General features: G+C 44.8%; 2 protein-coding genes across 8 annotated transcripts in view; both read right to left on the bottom strand.

The window, feature by feature from the left end:
* Positions 1-20,778, bottom strand: part of LOC6607264 (kin of IRRE-like protein 1) — a 70,303-nt gene that overhangs the window by 35,215 nt on the left and 14,310 nt on the right. For all 7 annotated transcript variants that reach the window (XM_032721512.1, XM_032721513.1, XM_032721514.1 and 4 more), the window contains exon 2: positions 2,940-3,067. In XM_032721512.1, the coding sequence (XP_032577403.1) occupies positions 2,940-3,067 (128 nt within the window). The remainder of the gene's footprint in view (positions 1-2,939; positions 3,068-20,778) is intronic.
* Positions 9,294-11,538, bottom strand: LOC6607262. Its single transcript, XM_032722444.1, has 3 exons — positions 11,506-11,538; positions 11,200-11,328; positions 9,294-11,142 (listed from the first exon to the last, which is right to left on the bottom strand). Exons 1-3 carry the CDS (start codon positions 11,536-11,538, stop codon positions 10,762-10,764), a joined length of 543 nt encoding a protein of 180 aa, XP_032578335.1. The 3' UTR covers positions 9,294-10,761.

Raw genomic sequence — 20,778 nt, 5'->3', positions numbered from 1 at the left:
ATGTTTAGCATGTTTAACTTTTCGATGCAGCCAGGCGTATAATTTGTTCTCCGATTTGCTCAAACATTCACAAACAAATCGGCGAGCCAATGGTGAGGAGGACACACGGAGGTATCCTCGCCCGGAATTCCAACCCCGAAATTCCACCGCCCAGTCCACCCACCCACTACTATCCACCCAACCACTACGTGTCATTTAACTCCATTTCGAGTCGTCGTTTCAGTCGCTTCTGTCTGTAAATTGGCATTAGTTTGTTTGCTAATTGGAAATTAAATTACAATTAGTGATCTCTGAGCATCGTTCGCATTTAAGTATTTATGGGAACGGACCGTGCCCCAAAAACACCCAGAACTGAGCGGCCTAATTGCATTTGGGCTTTTAGTGTTGTCTGACTTGTCCGTGGCATAATGGGTTAAATTAATTGCTACATTGAGCTGGTGCCATGGCATAACAATCGCTTAAAACGAGCATTCAAATGCAGTGAAAGAAAACGAAAGCACATGCAAGTGCATAATCTAATCTCGTCTGTCCTGCCATTTGATATTTAGTGCTCAAATTTGCGCAAATGGCCACAAATGCATTTTCTTTGTCCCATGCTGATAAAATAACGTGTGACATGCATTCGACCACCTTGAGTTGACTGGCCAGCCAGCATAAATACAGTATCTCTGGTTTATTAAACAGCTTGCGGCTGGCATGCATGTGAAATGTCTGCAGATACTATATGCCATTTGACTCCACTGACCTTAGGCCACAGGGAATAATCAATGGCCGGTCGCCGGGCACCAAAGGGTTAAGTTAAGTTTTGCGGGCTTTGCGGTAACAAAAGATATGAGCTCAATGGGCGACCGAACTGCCAAAACTGCCTGAAAAACAATTTCAGCATGGGAGATAAAAAAAATCGAACCGAACAAATATTTGGCTCTGGCCCATTGATGCTGCCATTGCTGCCAAAATATTCTCGAATCGATATTCGTATCGGCATAATTCTCTGCATATTCAAACTTCAAAATGGATACGGCTAGCAACAACTTGGAGGCGAAACTCCGGAGTTTTAGCCTGGGCATCCGCATCGTTGAGCTCGATTTGTTTGCCTGCGAAAAAATGTGCGATGGCCAAAAATTACTTTTATTCAAATGGCTGAGCCTGGTTGTTGATATCATACTCGACTATTCTCCATTTGTGCTTCGAAATTATCGGGAAGTGCACTGCAAGGAAAACACAGATGAGGCATGGATAGAATTGAAAAATGTTCGATAGACATCCTTTGGCTAAATTAGAATGCAGCTCGGCAATGGACATCCGCATCCCCATCTCCAATTTTTATTTGTATTTTTTTTTTTGGGACAGTCGATTTGGAATGTCGCTTCTTATGATAACTACACGTAGAATGTATGGCCAGAAGTATATACCCAAATGGAGGAAATTGGGAAACGTTAAGCACACATAGGAGAAAAGGAGGGAAGTGGAATAAGTATGCAAAAATAAGAAGAATTTTAAATGAAGCCCGAAACAGCAACATCAGCATGTTTGTGTGTGTGCGACGCTCGATGCATGCAAATGCTGTTTGCCTCGTCCTGCGTCCTTTCGGTTCCTTTAACTTGTTCGAGTGGAGACACAAAGCATGTAAACATTTAAGTATGTGATGCAGAGCGAGAGTTTGCGATGCGCAGCATATGAAAAAGGACATTTGAAATGCTTTCTGATTTTTGTCATACAATGGCGTCGGACTGCCGTCCAAAGTCCCAGTGTGCATTTGCATAAGCAACTACCACAACAAGTGGGGCACGGGAATGGCAGTCACTGCGGGGAGTGGCAAATAAAAGTTATGCTTCAAACGCACACAATTGCCCTCAATAACAAACGGCAACAACATATTCCCTTCGCCGGGAGCTGATCCATAATGAGGCCACTTTGGATTGGTATGCAAACGAAGTCGTTTGAGATCAACTCAACCCGCCCGCGATGGCCATAAAAAATGGTCAGAACACAAATATGAACTATGGGTCGGCAGACATTTTCGATTATATAGAATATTAAACACTCAAAACAAGACCTTCAACTTATTGACCATTAAAAATTATTAGGATTTAAATGCAATCATGCCGCTAAAGTCTTACAAAGTAATTTAATTAATTACTGAGTACAATAAGGCAGAGCTAACAGAGCCATTTGTAGAATTAGTTTAATAGTCTATGATGTTGAAAAACAACCAAAAATGCTGCACACATTTAGCTAAAACGTTGTTAAATTTCCAATGGCTTATAAAACTTAATTTGCATGTAACAAAAAAGTAAAGCCCTGAGCTGAAATAAATTGGGATCAGCGCGGAAATGCAGCCAAATGAAATGGCCGCCGTGACAGCATAAGCCAAATCAATTAAAACAAAAATGTTTTATTTGGCGGGGATCTACTGCCAAACAACCGACGAGGACGAAGCGATATTTTGCACTGTTTGCACTGGAATAAAGTCCAATGGGGCAAATATCGCCCCCTTAGTCCTTTGCTGTCACGCACTTTCGATTAAAAGTTGCGCCGGCCAGTGTTCTAATCAACGGTGAACAATGAAGGGCTGTCTGGGGTGCTGTTCCCATGTCGTGTGACTCCTGACCCTTGGCCCCTTGTCCGCGTCCACGGCCAACTTTCATTATTGACTCGTCCTGGCCAGGGTGTAAATTACATTCGCCACATGTGGAGGCCAAAAGAACAACACTTAATTGAACCGCAGGACGCGCCACGCATATGATATGAGCTTTCTAGCCAGGACACGTCGTTGAGCCTGTGTGTGTGTGTGTTTCTATGTGTCTCGGTGTGCTAGTGTGCGAGCAAAGTTCGGCTGTTTGCGCCTGGGCGAGACTTTTGGCCAAGTTATGAGTTTAATCAAAATGTTTATAAACTGTAGCCATCGATAGATGGGCTCATTGGGCTGATATAATTACCTTGTTATCCTTTTGCCAGGAGCACGTGCCGCGCTTGTCGATAACTTTGCATGTGAGCAGCGTGTCCTCGGCTGGATTCACCTCCGTGTACTTGGGCTGCTCCGAGAATCGCTGAAATCCCTCGATTCCTGCAAGCAAAAGAAAGGATGGCGAGGTGAGAAAATGGCGGATGGAGAATGGTAAATGGCAAATGGAAAAAGTGGAATGCTGGGTCTGCCATTTACACAAACTACTTCCGCCGAGGGTTCCGTTTCCGGTTCAGACCGCTGCGCATGTATGCTACCATTTCGTAACCCTTCTATAAAATCGCTGCCTGCATTTGTCACGCCCTCACACCAATGCAGTGTCCCTCTGCCTGCCCACACCCATACATCCTTACACTTATACACACCCATACCGACACGCGGGTAATTATGAACGCTTCACAGAATGGCGGCCATTTGCTTATCTTCACACCCCCCATCCCACAGATATGCATGTTTTTGTGTGTGTGCGCGCGTTTCTTTCATTATCATTTGGTCGCTTTCTCCGCACTTTTTTTATTTTATTTTTGTACGCGCTACGGAGAATTTATGTTAATTGCTGGCATGTTGAATATTTTCTCCGCACTTGCACTCAATTACACCAATTACAGGTTGAAAATTACACGCGCTGCTTGCTCAAGATAATGGATGTGGGCTCTGTGGGCCGTGGGGGCGTGAAGGACGCGTAGGGCGTGGTTGCCTAATGATAAGGGAGCTGTACGTCAGAGCCTGCTGAGAAATTCCACTTGCTTAAAAGCACCGACAATTACTCAAGAGCAAAAGGCTTATTAGATGAGAATGCTGTCCTTGAATTCATCCTTGAGAGCTTACGTTTTAATATCTTATATCTTTCCAGAACTTATCCAATAATCTTTGCTTTTAAAGAGCTTAAATCAAATTAAACACATAAAATCCGTTACATTTAACTAATAGAAATATCCTGCTCTCTGCGAGAAAATCAGTCACTTGGTCAGCAGGTCGATATCAAGAGGTCAAGGATTAATTGAAGCCTTTTGGCTCTTTAATTGCTGTTTGGGTAGCCAATCCGCACTTGTCATCGCTCACAATGGGCCAACGTCGCTTTTCAGCTTTTGTTTGGCTGTCAACTTGCGCTTTTCCTGCGTGTTTGGGGTGATTTCCCGCTAGGCGGCTGTGCATAGGTATGGGTATAAAAAATACGTTTGGTCTTATTGCGTGCGTTGGCCACACGTGACTGCCGTTAGTCCGCCGAGCTTCCGTCTCTTCCGACGGCTGTTTCACTCGCCAAATGCCACGCAAACTGGGCAAAAATATATATGTGTATATATATAAAATGGGTGCATGGAAACATTCGCTCACGCAATGATTTATTACGCGTGATTGGCGTGATTGCCACTTTGCTGCTTTATTTCTGGCTGCCCCGTCGGTGTCGCCGGTTCCGCTGTTTTATCGCGTTTCGTATAAATGGGCTTTGTATTTCAATTATACAGCGGAGTTATCCAACATGTGCACTGCCTGTTAGGGGTGGCTACTTTATGCGGGGACCTGACTTTTGAAACTTGTAGGGGAATTCCGGCTGGTCTGCTTAATTTCTGCGTGACCAAACAAAAGTCGGCCCACTTAATTGAAACGCATTGGAATGCAAAGATTTGCTCCGCCGGAAAACCACTGGCAAACAAAAATAAAGCTATGCCGCAACAGCAAAAGTAAATAAAACACAGTGAAACCGCCGGGAGGCTATTTGCAGGGCAAATAAAAATATTAAAAATAAATAAGCAGTAGCAACGAAATTTGAGCCTCGCCTGAGAGCCGTAAAGGAAAAGTGCCGCCCCAGCTGCGCTCGTCGTCGTCCTCTCAGGCAAGGCAAATAGACAAGGATCCGGATTCCGGAGCCAGCTGCGATTGCAGTTTTAGCTGCCCGGACTGTTCGCTCCACTTTTCCGGGTCCGGGTGTGGGTTTTGGGTCTGGGTTCGGGTAGGAGTACGAGCACGAGCTCTCGGATCCGGGGCTTCAAGTGCGTGCCGCTGAGTGCTGCTTATAGGATTGTTTCAGCTCCTGCTGCACGGCTCGTGCCGTGAAGTGCCGTTGTTGTTTAGCCTGTTCCCGTTCGTCCTGTTAGTCTTCTCTGTCGCTGTCTCTCTCCCTCTCCCTCCTACTCGGTCCATGTTTTAAGGGCTTTACGTGCCTGTGCACAGCCAGCAAGGATAACAATTACTATAGTGGCATGTCCACCATCTAGTGTCCTTCTAACTGCTGATGCTCAAAGATACCTTACATGGGCACCTGGAAAATGGCATAATTGGTAAAAGCAAAAGTTTTTAAATTAAATCATTGTACCTTTTTGTACCTCACTTAAAAGTGCTTTTAAACTACGAAAGAACCTATTTAAGTCTTTGAAAACAAACGAATCAACCATATTGCTTCACAGGGTATCCTTAACGCAGTGCAATTCGGTATTTATTAGCATCGCTTGTTTTCAATTGTGTAGCGGTTAAATAAAAGCCTGTTTAAATACTTTTTTGTGTTATTTTTTTCGCCTCCCTTGTGCGCTGCGTATGCCGGTCTGAATTTATAGTTTCACCCACTGCCCACCGTCCAGTTTCCACTTTTCCGGCTCTTGGCGCTCTGCAATATGTCAGACGCACATTTTGGTGAACCGCCCCATCTGAACCACCGTTCCCATCCCCATCCCCATCCCTCTTCCGCACCCCCACCAGCTGTCCGCATCCCCATCCCCATCCCTCAAGCTGTCTAGTGCCGAGCTGCTCTTGCTGTGCTGCTGCTGTTTACTTTTGATGATGCATTGCAGCGTAATAATTTCACGTAGACGTCCACGGCACGCAACAAACGGCAAATGGCCAGGGGAACACTACACTGGTAGAAAACTACTTTCTAGTTTTAGGGCACATTTCTTCAATCGATAATAAATGTATTTTCATATCTATTTTGGGCAAACTGGATGAGTTCTTGCAAAACATCTTCTAGTTCTCTAGAATTACAGTTCTCGGAACTCTAAACTTTATGGCTGACTTGGAAGTGTAGGAGCAAAAAAAAAATATCAAATGGGTCAACTGGTCGCGGCCCGGGCTCTTAGCATCTGGTCAGTTATAAAATGCTGTTTGGGCTCTTCAGCTGCCGGCCCACAGCAACATTACTCATACGCAACGTGGCGCAGGGATTTCTCTTCCCAGCAGTTTAACATGCCAAGAGCATAAGGAAACAGGCGGGAATTTAAAGAATATTCCCAGCGACAGTCAAGGTGCTTCGTGCCCCCACTCACACACTTACGCGCACCACACCCTCTCTCACACACACGGGACACCAAAGTCTCCATTCACCTCACACACTTCGGCTTTGTCGGCAATCAATGAAAGCAATTTGTGAATCTCTTGTGCAATTCGGCGACATACAAACGAGCTCAAGGACACCCACACACAAGCACAAACAGAAATACAAATACAAGCACCCGGGAGGATATCCCGGGAAAGGTATTGGCAGTTGCGATGAAAAATCTTGTATGCAAATCAAATATGCAAGATGATTTGTAAAATTTTTCCAAATGTATTATATATGAAACCCAGCAAAGGAGAAGAATCCCCCGCAGCAGCCGCAACAACAGGATTCTCCGGCTTAAACTTTTTAAACCTGTTCCGCATCATCGACCCATCCGCAGCTTCCTATCCCTCGTAGGTGCTAAGCAAACATGCAAGCTGTGAGGATTATAAAAGTAGCAAAGAAAGGCGACAGGATGAGGAGGCGAAAAAGGATAGCCCCGACAAACAGCCACCCAAAAAAAAAGGAAACAAAAAATGAGAAAAAAATAAAGGCAACAAACAAATCCCCCCATTCCACACACACACACATACACATACAGATCCCATTTCTTTGCCTCGCATGTTCGCATGTGCTAAGCTTTTTGTAGCTGCGTCAAAACTCCTGCCACCCACTTTCCGCTCCCCATCCGACCGCCTACTTAGGCATAATGATATATTTAGCTTGCCAAGTGATTGTTATTTGATATTCAACAGATTTCTGCTCTTTGCCAGACTTTGTGTCTGCCTTTCTGGATGGGCCACGCCCTGCAAAGGTTAAATCGATGCGTGCTTGTATTATTTCATGAGTTTGCAAGCATCTATAACAACGATTCAGGTTCCTCTCGGCCAACGTTGCGAATGCGTAATGTCAGGCGCCAATTGACCAGTCAGCTGCATACAAAAGGTGATTTGTAAACTGACAAAATAGCCAACTTACCCCGGAATTTCGGATAGACAATGGATGGCACGTTTTGTCGCTTATATTTTTCCATATTTTCATAGCTCATTGATTGCCGAGCGAAATGGCTTGGAACGGTTCAACCTGCTTACCCTTGTCCCATTTTTGCCACTTTCCCACTTCTCGCCCAGCTTTCATACTTTCCTTGTTGTTTGACACTCGAAGTTTATGCATTTATTTGTAGCAGGCCGTCGAGCTGTTGAGTTTGCCCGAGTCGTTGATTTATTGTATTGTACTCGCTGCCATTGTAATATTTGTGTCTGAGTGGACCACTTGAGTGGTGTGGGTATGGGTGTATGTGGGTGTGTTTATGTTGCGTGTGCGGATTCATATGACAGTCCAGTGGCCACTCGAGTTTATGTATGTAATTTTTATATAATTCCTACGACCGCCTTCAACTGCAGTCGCCGCAAAGTTTCATTTGCTTTTATGGCCCACTTAGCACCATTACTGTCTATGACCATCGATCACGAAACTATGGATTGCGTTTTAAATCCAGAAAGGGACCCAAAGCGAAATTGGTAGCCACATATTTTGCCAGGGCACAGCACTAAGCCCACTCGCTTGGCTCACTAAATATGCAAAAAGGGGTTTTCCACGGCAGGCTTTGGCTGTCGCATGCGAGGCAATTAGAAGCGGAAAGCCAAAACGAAGGGGTCAGCAGGCAAAGGAGGAGGACTGGACTGTGGGCCAGGATCAGGATCGGTTGATAAAACCCCAACGGAATTGTGACAAATACGCGGCAGTAACAATTCATTTAGATAAATCAGGCAGAGCCAGACAAATGAAGCCATTACCAGAGAGACGGCCCTGCCATTCGTGACCTGTTCGAGTGCCATAAATAAGTCATTTAAAAATAGGCCTAGGCCAAGTTCTGGTTTTGGCCAGGCCAACAACATTGGCCAACAGTATTGCAGCACCAGCAATCAGGACTGCCATTTAGCCAACAGTTTATGCCCGTGATAAACAATGCCACTCAATTTCCGGGCCTAGGCAACCCTTGTGCTGACAAACGATGTTGCTTATTAAACTGATTAAATTGCACGTTGCTTGCGGCTGGCACTTTCATTGATGGGCCACCGATCACATTTGGACAGGGAAAACTTCCTTGGCCAGAACCAGCACTTTGTCCCAATTAATAACGCCTGCCAAAGTTGGAGTGTTGATAATCACAGTGGTCGTAATAATAATAATAATCATAATCAAGCCAAAGGCAAGCGCAAATTGAATTATTTCATTAGGTGCCGAGTGTGGCTGATGTTTGACCTGACTGCTGATTGAGTGCCTGACTGACGGATTGACTGATTGATTGATTAGATTTAGACGCAGCAGTTTGGGCCAGCTGATCTCATGAGTATCCTCGTGCAGCAAGATGGCTCAGTTAGCTGGCTGCACTCTATTATACTAACTGGTTGCATAAAATGTGTCCCATCCGGAACAACCAACCATCCATTTTGCATTTTGCCAGGACTTGAGCACGTTGTTCCCATCTTTCAGCTACCCCATGGTGGAGTACGCCTGCTCCTCCTCCATCCCGCAGCTGTTCACTTTGTTGCTCGTCTTTTGCAGGCACTTAATGTGCTGCTCCACCCACCCAGCCCACTATCTCTGTTTCAGCGATGGAAAACAATGCAGTGGGTACATGGCACATGGAATGACAAGCAGACACAGGCGAATTTCAGCACGGAAGCGGAAGTCATTGTTGTCGCACAAAGGCGAACGCGTCGCAATTATAATAATTTTGATTGCACGCCGCCAGCCCGCCAGCTTGTTATGGTGGTTGCTGGTGCAGTGGTGCAGGATCCAGCCTGAATTATGCAGCACGCCAGGCGGGGGCGACGGGCAGGACCTCCCAGGGATGAGGGGCACACGTGCCTCACTTTTGTACTTCCGTCGCTTTTATGGTTCTTTTTTAATTACGAGTGCTGCTAGACAACGTCTGATGGGAGTGAAGAAAAAAATCAGGATCTGTGGTGTGAGGGGAATTGAGCTACTCTCGGAGGCACCATCACCATCATCAGCACCATCAGCAGCGAAGTCTTCTTCAGATGCCTGGCCATCTCCCGTTTGTTGGCAATACCCAACTAATTAGCTACACAAATAAGCAATTAACTGGAAGGGGGGCTGTTGGTGGTCACTTAATTACACAAATTATTTGCCACAAAAACCTCAAACTCAAAAGCTCCGACTCGAGTGCACTCAAGGACATGCAGCTAACAAAGCAGTCTAGCTGTAATAAGGAGCTATGAATGTGTGAGATCCTGCTTAAGTGGGCAGCAGCGGTGTGTATGTGTGTGCATGTACGGACGACTTGGTCCTTGGTCAGCAGTTTGACCATCAAAAAGAAAGGAAAACAATTTTCTTGAAAGCTTTGATTTGACTAAGTAAACTGGAAAATCCCGGAGAGCCACAGATAACGAAAGGAGCAAAGGCGGGAAAAGGATACAGCAAAGGGAAACAACTATCATTTGCTTTTAATTTGACTCGAGGGCGTAATTAAAGAAAAATGCCAAGCCAAGCCAAAGTCCTTTGATTGTCGGCCCGGGGCATCCAGTTGCCCCCCTGCCAGCTTCTTCTCGGCTGGAAATGCAAATCAGGACTGGATCCACTCCCTGCCAGAGGAACAAACACAGAACAGAGATGGATTTGGCAGGAGGGCGAGGCCAAAGGAGAGAGCCGTAATTCGTTAATTGTTTTAAGAAAACAGGCTGAGACTGCACGTCTTGAAGGACATAAATCCCGTTTAACCTGACGCTGCAAAGCCAGACACATTGGCACGCCGAGGACGAACGGGGCAGGATGGCAGGGGGTTAGGGCCAAGGACTTGCTGGCACAGTCATCCAGCTAACACATAAATTCTGCTCCTTTATTCCAGTTGCATAACATGTCCTGCGACACCGACAAAAAACACAGTGAAACCACCCGAAGACAGACCGACAGACGTGTTATATATAACGGCAACTTTTGCTGCTGACTTGGCTGGGCAAATGTTGCTTTAACAAGTGATCGAATAGGGATTACTCAACAAGAGTTATAATGTAGATTCCTAGGATTTTTTTGTTTTGAGATTCAAATATTATTGGATTGGAATACAATGAACGTTATACTCTTTTTAAATCAGCTTATGTTAATCCTGCCATTATCTCGCAACCAACTAATCCTTAAATTGGGCATACCCGTTCGCCTTGCAAGTAATGTGCATGTGTTAAAAAAAAGTGTCAAAAAACTAACAAGTTTAAATAGTGAAAGAGAAGCTTTTGGGGCATGGGGAGCTGGCAGCAGCAGACGAAGTTATGCAAAGTCAGCAGAGGACATTGACATGCGAGCAGGTCCTGTGTGTGTGTGTGAGTGTGAGTGCGATTCAATTTGCAGTTGTGACAGTGCAGCCAAGAGCAGAATAACCCACACCGAGGACTTCACAGTCAAATTGCCATATTTCATCTATGACTTTTACGACTTTTTCCTTTATTTTTCAACACATTTTAGCAGGTTCCAGTGTAAGTTTTCACAGGATACGTATGAACTTTCGCCGATTTCAGGTTGATGCTTAGGCAAGATTGGTTTCAATATCCCCGACGCACTGGGTGAAGTATTCCCTGGCCAATCGGCACTCCTCGCTGTCCACGTAAAATTCGCTGGGACACTTTTGCATGGCATGGATGCGGATGCATATGGTGATTTGTAGGGCAAAGGGATTGCAGGGTTCCTCGATGAATTCAATATCTGGCAGGTGGAGAGTGAATCGTCTTCCGTGCGAGGATCGGAATAACTCGCATTTCCGATACGCATCCTCCAGGAATGGAATCGATTCATTCTGTGGCTGGGGTGCAATCGTCTGCAGATTGGTGCGGATGTTGGCCAGATCCAGGCGAAAGGGTGGATCGATTTCGATGTAGCCACAGCCTATGAAGTTGCACTCCTCAATGCACTGTGTTCGTGGGATCAATTGAATATAGTTTGTATTGGCTATACCACCCGATCTCACCATATTAATCGTATATAGTTCGGCAAAGTTGAATTTCCGGTGCGCTGGCAATTTGAGGCCTTTTCTACATTCGGCATTGCCTTTATCTAAACTGGGACGTGTTAGCTGGCAGCATTTGATGGATAGGTCCTGGCAGGATATATAAAACTAGAGTCGCGTGTTTTTGATTTTGTTTTTTACATACTGCGGCTCTTTTTCTCTCCAATTTGCATTTAATTTCGCAGTTGAACAGGTAAAAGTACCTGAGCAGTAGCTAAACCAAACTAAATCAACAAATTTGCGATTTAAAACAACGGTCTAACTTACGAAAATGAAAAATACCACCGACCCAGGGGACATTTCAGAACTGACTGATGCATAAAACTAATTTATTTCCAAATGAGACGAAACATTTTACAATTAAAACATGCTTAATTGACCATGATGAAATTAATTATTTATATTAATCACCGTTTTTGACACCATCATCGATACCTGCGATGAAACAGTGCTCCCACCAACGCGACCTCATATAACATTCATATGTATCCTGACAAAAGTGCAATCTAATACGTCCGAGCCGCAGGGCTTCTTGATTAATTGGGTTGGCACGCCATCAGATTGCGTATACGTCACGTTGCCAGCCTCAAGGTCGAACGAGTTGGCCCGCTGTGAGTTAATAAATTGTTTGGCGTTGTTAACTAAATTTTGATTGCCCCAACGGCGAAGGACAGAGGCGTTGCCGCACCAACACCACTCATTTCTTGATTTATTGATATGCTAATTGAGTATTTGCACGTTGCTCGCCTTTTGGTCCTTTTTTAATGGCTCAAAGAGTGCGTCGGCGTGTGGGTTTCGGTGGCCATTGGAAGTTATGAGCCATGGCACGCCATTTGCATGGCAGCGTGTTGTTCAAATTAATTGTAAATGGTTGTAATTTGCTGTTGCCGCCGCTGCCATCGCTCGCCGGCGGACCGTTCGCTTTTACAGTTTAATTGCAGCTTAAAGAAGCGAAAGGGGCGGGGCCACGAACTTGGACCTGCGAGAGAGAAGCGGGTCGGCTTAATTAATTTATGGCCATGGCCGTGTGCCCGCCACCTCCCCCGCCACCCGACGCACCCCTTCGTTTAAATACACGTCATTTGAAGTTTGAGCGTGTTTAACGCGACGTATGAGTGATTTATGTTGATGGAGTGCACATTAAGCGATGTTGAGGCAGTTAAACTGCCAAAGGGTCATCAATTGAGTTGATGTGCAAGGACTTATGTCGAGGCCTTGGCCACGGTTCCCCTCGTATCTCCACTTTGAGCATTGTTGCGTGCCCACAATGTCCTTGTCGATTCCTGTTCACCAGTGTCTGCCAACCAAGCGGCTTACTTCGCTTTGTGAATCGCCGATGGCTGTATAAATAACATGTTTATGTGTAATGAAGATTTTTGTGTATTAATGGCAATACAAATACAAATATTTAAGTCTCCTGCTGACAGGCAAACGAACGCGAATCAGTTGTATTTTCCCGGGGGACACCTAGCATAATTACTTGAATACAAGAGGGAAATATTTAGCTCTCTCTTTGCGATTTTTGCTAGAAAGAGTCCTGATTCCTAATGAAATTATTATGCTTACATGCCATACTCTTCCTATGCGGTATACCTATTATTATGTAGAGCTATACATTTTAATATAATATGAGCTTATTATTAATAAGTTAAAAAAACAAGATGAAAAATCATATACAAATTATTTGAAACATCTATGCTTTGATTATATCTATAAGAGTATGCAGATTTCCCAGTAGTTTCTTGAAATATTTCCTACCCCAAAGTCCTGTTTAGTTTTGCACGCAATTTAATTATATCTGCAGGATTTTTCCCCCACCACCAAGCTTCCCTCGTTGTGTGTCGAAATTAGTAGGAAATTGTTAAGCGTCTTTTGGCCCGGTTGCCAGGAAGCTGTGCAAAAAGGGCCTAGCGGAATGTGTGGGTATTTTTATTGTGCCAAAGCAGATTTAAGGTAAGTTCGACTTTAAACAGTGCAGCAAGCTCGCTGCCTGGATGATGGTAGGTGGAGAAGGGGGTAGAGGGACGAATGCGAAACGCCAGAACATGGCACATAAATCGTTGGCAGCTCACGGGAAAGTAGAGCTCCGAGAGCTGAAAACACGTTAGCAAGTGAGAAATTTCATTGAAAATGCATTTGTGGCGAACGGCGTGGTTTGCAAAAAAGGGTGGAAGTGGTTGGATTTTGTTGGCAGCTAAATTAAAGACGCAACTCACGTGGTTGCTGGCCAAGAGGGGGCGGGAAACTGTCGCCCCCGTCCCGCACATAAATCAGTTTTAAATGCGTATAAATAAATTGGCCAGCAGGTGGGTGGTGGATGCCACACATGTGGGTGGTGCACTCCTAGCCACTGTGGCCGGGCGAGGTCATGGTCTCCTGCTAGCCGCAAGCACAACTCGCAGCTTAATCCAAACACTTCGTTCTGACAATTTATGCGCTCAGATTGCCAAGGGAGTGTAGAACACAAGGCAACACGACTGAATGTGTCGCCATGTTTGTCTTGTATCTTGGCTGCTTAGCAGCGACTTGGGGTTATTTACTCAAGCTTTGGATGCACAGCAAAAAACTGTGTTTACTTGGGCTACCTGCGAAATACTCTTGATCTTGAGGAGGATCAAAAATTGCAGGAATATTTTAAAGCTGAAACTTGATGGAACGCCCCACATCCTTTTTTCTGATGCAGCTGGGCATAAATAATATTTGCACTCGTCAAGATTTTCCTTTGAGCTTCCCATGCCACAGCTCCATCTCATCCACTTGGCTGCGTTTAATCAAAGGGATTTTCGTTGCAAAATTTAACTAATTTACTTTGTTACCATTTCGCTTTTTTCTTTTTTTTGGGCGGCACAATATTTGCCTTTTCACTGCCGAACATGAGAAGCGCCTTATTGAAATTTCATAGTCTAATTTTGGGCGCAAATTAAATTTTAATTACGCGCCGTTTCCACTTCCACATCCTCTTCCCCTTCCTCGTCCTTTTCCCGTTCCTGGTTGGCTTTTTGCAGCTCGATTGGCTTAATTGGAAACGCTCCCTGCACGTATCCTGTGAGTGTGGGTGGAAATGAGTGGGTGTGGGTGTGTGTGTGTGTGTGTGTGTGTGTGTGTGTGTGTGTGTGTGTGTGTGTGTGTGGGCAGGCACTTTGATGCCTTTGACAACATTTGTGTTGGGTCCCCGGAACGCGTCATTAATTTTTAACCCTTGCCCTGGCCATATTTCCACTCGTGGCAAACAAGATTAAACCATTTCATCCTGGCACGCAGACATTTGGGCGTCCCCCATATTCCAAATACATGTGCAGCGAAAATGTATTACTCCTATACGCAACCGAAAACCAGCAGCCAAAAAATAACAGAATTACACGCTTTGATGATAAGTAAAGCAGCACACACACATCATCCGAGGTATATAGTTTTTGCACATGTTTCGCTTGCAATTAATTTGGATTTCGTTGGGGAGAAGGATGAGTAAGTGGTTGCACTTCAAGGATTTGAAATTAAAATAAATTTCATTTGGTTGATATTGGTGTTTATTTTGCAGCAAGGATGTTAATTGCCAGCCGGGAACTTTCTGTTTGCATATGTCTCATTCGCCTGCATTGCTCTTAATCAACTTTCTTTTTTATCGAATTAAACAAATTTGTTTCTAATTTGGGACACAGAATCCGGAGCACAAGCATCGCCGAGCCCTCAGCTCAACCATTTCGGCAGTGGATCATATTTGCCAGCGCAGTGGCAGGTCCAACGTTTGGCTATTTGCATAGCCAGGAATCGGGGGAAGTAAACTGCAGTTGGAGGGACTGCAGATGCACGAACTTCATCAGCAAATTAAATCTTTGCTCCTCTAGTTTAGCAACTACATGTGGACAACAGGACTTTGAACTACATGTGTGCGTAGTAGTTTACCCCTATTTCGATTGGGATTTCCGGTGACAGTTGCACATTTTGCCCCACTGTGTGCCAGTCATAATTATATTCGAATGGAGACGGAGACACCAAGTGCCATGTCAGTTGCACTTCATTAAATTCGAAAAAAAATGACAGGAAATTATATGACAGGGCGGAAGTAAATATGCAAACTTTTTCAGTGCTCGACTAATGAATTTCAATAAAAGTTTTTCGCTTTTCCGCTGGCGCCATTGTTGAGCGATCTATCACGCATTTCCCGGCCTCGACGCTTTCCCAAACCGCCGATGCCCCGCTTTGCCACTATGTTGACATTGACAAGTTGGCAGGCGAAGCGAAATGCAATCAATATCCAATATTTACATGTATTTCGTACTCCAGTCCCCTCCCGCTTCTGGAAAATTGAAATGCAGCTGCAACATGAAATAGATGTCAATTTCGCTGGAACTGACAACAAAACAAATTGAAAAGAAAATAGCCAGAGGAGCATCGCGGAGGGGGCTAATGGGCAGATAAGCTCACATACACACACATACACACCTTCAGTTTTCCGCCCGCATAATTGTAATCAGTGTTTACAATCATTTGCGCCATTTCCCCCATCGAAACGCAGACCGAAAGTATGCAATACCCCGAAAAAAGGAGCCACTACCACATGCAGCTCATTTGTAGGCTGACCCCTGACCCCGTACATGTGTTTGTACTCGCAACCGAAAAATGGCAGAAAGGGTTAAAATAACGCGGAGAGTGTTGGAAAAAAAGAGGAGCCAGAACCAGTGCCAGTACTATGCAGCAGCTTCAACATAAAATTTTACGAGTCGTTTACACAAATAGCAACACTGTTGCCAATAAACGCCGCCCCCACTTCACCCTTGGCCCAACTGCCTTGTGGGGCTAGCACCTTTCCCCCCACCTCCACCACCCATTACCAACTACCACTGCAACCCCTTTGCATCCACCCCCTTGAATCCAAGAGCGCTCGTTTTTGCAATTTTTATATTGTTCCAAAATGTTTTCGTTTCAACGCTCTTATATTTATTTTGTGCAGAGAAAAAATTGCTTGTAGCTGCACACCAATGCATTGGAATTGTGAAGGGGTGGCGAGGGGGCAGCTGGAGTGGAGCCTGGGGTGTATGTGTGTGTGTGTGTGCGTGTTGTGTTTGATAAAATAATGGATTTTTATGCGCATTTGTTTGCACGATGTCGGCGACGGAAGTGGCGGAACAGGATGAAATCGGGGGCGAGGCTGGCTCGGATGGCTTTGTTCTCGGCGGCGCATTCGAAAATGATTGGGAAAATCAGTAAAGTGAAAAAGGACGAAACAGAAACAGCAGGCTACCGAAGTTTGAATACGCTTCGAAAAGAAATATATGCAAATTGTGACATATAAATTTAATTAAATTTTATTTAATTAACAAGCATAACTTTAGTAATATTAACAAAAGGCAGAAACCGAAAGCAGTATACTTTCTGCTTAAATATTGTTAGCACTTCAAATTTAGCAAACCAGTTGATGGAACGATTCCTCCACCAAGAGTATTCAAATTGTACGTGGCAGAGTCGTAAAAATTCATACTCATGAATCATGTGCTCGTGGATCCTTGAACGTGCGTGTGAGCGTTTACATGGCTGTGTGGATGCGGTGGCAAACAATTGAATGCTTATAGCATTGACTTTTGATTGGCATTATGGCCGGAACTGAGGAGTGGTTGTGAAAAACAAGGCAGCCAGACAATGATTGGAACAAGGCAATTAAATATTACGCATACGCACCGTTATCGCCACTAAATGGCACCAGTTGTGCTATGAAAAGGTTCAGGAAGTAGCTTCAACCCCGCGATGACACTTCAGGCGAATTGCAGAGAACGCAACGGAGATGCAGTGCAGCTGAAAGTGGAATGCAAGTGCACGAGTGCACCGACTAAGCGCAGTCCAGGCAAATATTTGCCGTTGAAAAACAAGAGAGCAGCAAATGAAAATGGCAAACAACAGGAGCAGGGAAAAAGGACGAGTGAGTGGGTGAGTGGGTATTACGAATGCACCCGCTGTTAACACTCAGTTCCAAAATGCGCTCACGTTGCGAAAGCATATAGAAATAAACTTCAGCTTCAGCTGCGCAGGATGGCGAGGAATGGGAAATTTACGTGTAAGCTCGGTTGACTTAAGCCGGGATCTTTATTTCGAGTACGCGAGGGTTGGGCTTGCGTTTGATATGGGTCAGATTTGTTAGCCCATTTTTGGTATATGCTATCCAACTTATTGCAACAATTTCGGAAACGAAAATCTCCTTGAAGGAGCAACGACCGCAGATCATAAAATAATATTTTATGGCCAACTCGACGGCTGCTGTTCATAGACAGCGCACAAAGTGATAACGGTACACACTCCCGTACACACACACACACACACAAAGCTAACAATAAACTACAAATGGCTTCCATGCACATAAAAGGCATCCCTCGAATGTGTGCGAGTATGTGTGTGGATGGGTGCTCACATGGATACACTTGTTCATAGCCTCACTTTTTGGCATTTTTAGCGTTACCTTTTTCCCGACCGTCCCCGTCCCCAGATGCCTTTGTCAACGAAGTCGTTTTGTGCGGCTTTCACCTAGTTTAACTCACCCTTCCTCCCCCGATTTCCCCGTCCCCCAAATCTTTCTCACTTTGGTGCTCTGTTAATAGTTTGCCTTGCAGAGGGGTGCAGGGGGAAACGAATCCTCGTGCCCCTTTTCTTTCATTTTTCCCAGTTTTTATGGGGAATTCGTTCGCGAACTGCTTTCCTTGGCTTTCCCAAATCCATCTCGCTCACACTCGCACTGGCTGACTTACTTTTTATTTGTGTGTCACAGTTTGCTGTTGCCATTACTTTTATTATTTTTATTTTCTCGACAGTCTTAGTGTAAGCCTTTCCCAACGAGCCAGTGCGTTTGTGTCATTTTGTCACATAGTTTTCATGTTTTATTTAGCCATGTCTGACAAGGAACCACGCACCACGATCCGATGTCCTTTCTAGCTACGTACTTTACGTTCTGCCCCCGTTGGCAACTTTATACTTTACAACTTTGTGGCTGTTCGACGCCAGAACGCACCTCACTCATATTTTTTATGGCCCCCGCCGCTCTGTCCAGGGATATCTACTAGTTGTCCGCTGGGGGGAGGGGCCTTGTCTAGTCCACGCCCAGTTTTAATTACTTATCAAGTTTTAAATGCCCGCTTTTCACAGCCAACTGGCTTTTATTGGTTGGACATTCGGCTCGCATTGTTTTTCTCGTTTTATGTCCTGGTCGGTTCCGCACTGCTGCGCACTCTGTCATAAAATTGTTAATGTCCTTTGGCATAAAATGGCTTTTGAATGGCTGGGGCGGGCGGGCAGCGGTCCGCGATTACGGCTGGAATTTCTCTGCCTAATTAAATGTTAATTTCAATTGATTGTCCTGATTTCGCAGATTCCGACCCGCACATAGGGCAGGAAACCAAGCCAACAAGCCCTCGAGTACATAAGTCCTTCAGAGTGCATGTCGTATTCTAGTTCTTGGCAAGGACTCATCGTCGTCGTCGTCGTAGTTGCAGTCAAGTTGTATTTAAAAGGATTATGCACTTGTGTGTGGCACTCAGACCGGCTCCGTGCCGGAAATGCATTGTAAGCAGTCGCCTTGCTTTTCTCTCCGCTGCGAAGATAAATTGCCCTTCAAGTGCAAAACAATTGAACTGACAGCTGAGCACGACACGGAGAAAAACCACACCAACTTAATGTAACATTTTTATAGTACGTATATCAAATATATTTCTATAATAAATTTAAATATATCCGCATAATATATATATAATATATAGCATTACTAAATACCAGAATACTGCATTTTCGGAATTTTAGAGTTGGAAGTCTTATCCTTTTTTAAGTGCAAGGAAGTGAGACTAGAGCTGCGACATCTTGTTGAAGGTGAAGTGGAGTCGCGAGGAAAATAAGAGCAGTGCGAGATGGCAAAAACAATTGCAGTACGAAAAAGTTTTATTGAAAAACATTTTAAATGTATAGAAGTTTGTTTGGCCCTTGTGCTACAGCCCTGACCCTTTTCGCAGGACTCTGAAACGCGCCCCGGAGGAGAAAGTTTTAGCGAGTACTCCACTCTCAGAAACGGGCGACATTATTCATCATATTGTCACACACATGCTGGGGGCGTCCTGATTGGACGGATCCCAGTTGGAGGAACTGGCCACATTTGTCGGTGCATTTGCCAGGATCATAGGAATGGCCATTACCATTTGAATTGGAAAGCTTTCGCCTGCAAACGTGAATTTGACATGGAATTTAATTTGATTTGATTTTCATTTTGATTGCTTATTTTTGCTGACTTTTAACAATTTCCGATTAAATTAATTTGTGCAACCAAGGCGAAATTTTCCTGTCTGCCAGGAAGCTTAATTTATGTCGTCCATTTGCAGGAATCCTGTTATTTTCGATGCTCATAAATTTTTCCGTCTAAACATCTGCATCATTATTTATGTGCATACTGGCATACGCATGTGTCGAGTGCCTCGAGAAATCATTGGGCTTAGATACATCTTACCAAGGGTCTATCTTATTCTACCGCTTGTCGGCAATTTGTAGGCCGTTCCAAATACCGATCAACATGAACTACTTTTCGATTTACATGCTGGACCCATTGCTAATCCTGCAACCAACTCAGTCTACGTCCTGGTTCAGTTCAGTTCAGTTCGGTTCGGTTCTGTTCTTGGCCACATTTGCATTGTGCCCCAGCCATTGTGTGTGTGTGTGTGCATGTGGTTGATACTCTTTCAGTTGGCAGTCACCAGTTACCAACTGGCGGTTGCGGCACTGGTTTCCATTTTTGTGTGTTTTCCTTGGCCTCCCCGTTGTTGGCATGGCATTTGGCCAATTGTGTGGCATCGGAACCTGCTGAGTGGGGACAAACAAGATGGAGCCCCAGCAAACGGCAAACAGACAGGACGTGGGCTTTCCTTTTTGGCTCTCGCAATGCCGTTATTGTTATTCCTTGTTGTCCAAGGCCGAGAAGTTTGTTTGTGTGCCGGAATACTCATTGAAATGCATATCGAAGGGTCAGAATCTGTTTCCCTTGCTTGTTATTCTTCCGCTGCCTCTTGCTCCTGCTCCGTAATCTTTTCCACTTCTCCTTGAAGACATTAATAAGGCAAAGATAAAATAACCGAAAAGAGCATTAAAATTTACTTACTGACTTAACCGACCATAAACACAACTCCACCCAGAGCGGCCAAAAACGAAAAAGGATAACATCTGACCTACTGTAGTACACTTTACGGCTGACATTTGGTGAAAAGGGGAAGACAGGTGGAGTGGACAGGACCACATGTTAAATAGACGCCGCGTTGGAGCATAAGCTCGCTTTTGGCCAGAAATCCCTTTTAATAGCAAGCGAAACGAAATGAAACGAACACGTAAATGAGCCAGCACATTACACATACGCACCGTGGACGGGGGAAGCATTATGCACTCGCTTTTGCCGGCCAGGAAAGTCCATTTGCTCCAGCGATAAATTAACAACAACAACACAGCAGAGGGGGAGTGGGGGGGGGGGAGTGCCAGTTGGCCAGTCGGACGGCGAGTCAATGAATGGAGTGAAATTACTTAATGGTA

This window comes from Drosophila sechellia, chromosome 3R (genome assembly GCF_004382195.2).
Source record: "Drosophila sechellia strain sech25 chromosome 3R, ASM438219v1, whole genome shotgun sequence".
Taxonomy (NCBI): Eukaryota; Metazoa; Arthropoda; class Insecta; order Diptera; family Drosophilidae; genus Drosophila; species Drosophila sechellia.
The sequence above is the reverse complement of the archived record's forward strand: the minus strand, read 5'-3'. Positions and strand labels throughout refer to the sequence as shown.

Excerpts from the sequence above, each read along its gene's own strand:
- LOC6607262 (XM_032722444.1), bottom strand. The coding sequence starts at position 11,538 with ATGTCCCCTGGGTCGGTGGTATTTTTCATTTTC. Across the intron at positions 11,329-11,505 it reads CGGTGGTATTTTTCATTTTC|GACCTATCCATCAAATGCTG; the intron begins GTAAGTTAGACC and ends ATATCCTGCCAG. Across the intron at positions 11,143-11,199 it reads AACTATATACGATTAATATG|TGCATTGAGGAGTGCAACTT; the intron begins GTGAGATCGGGT and ends CCACGAACACAG.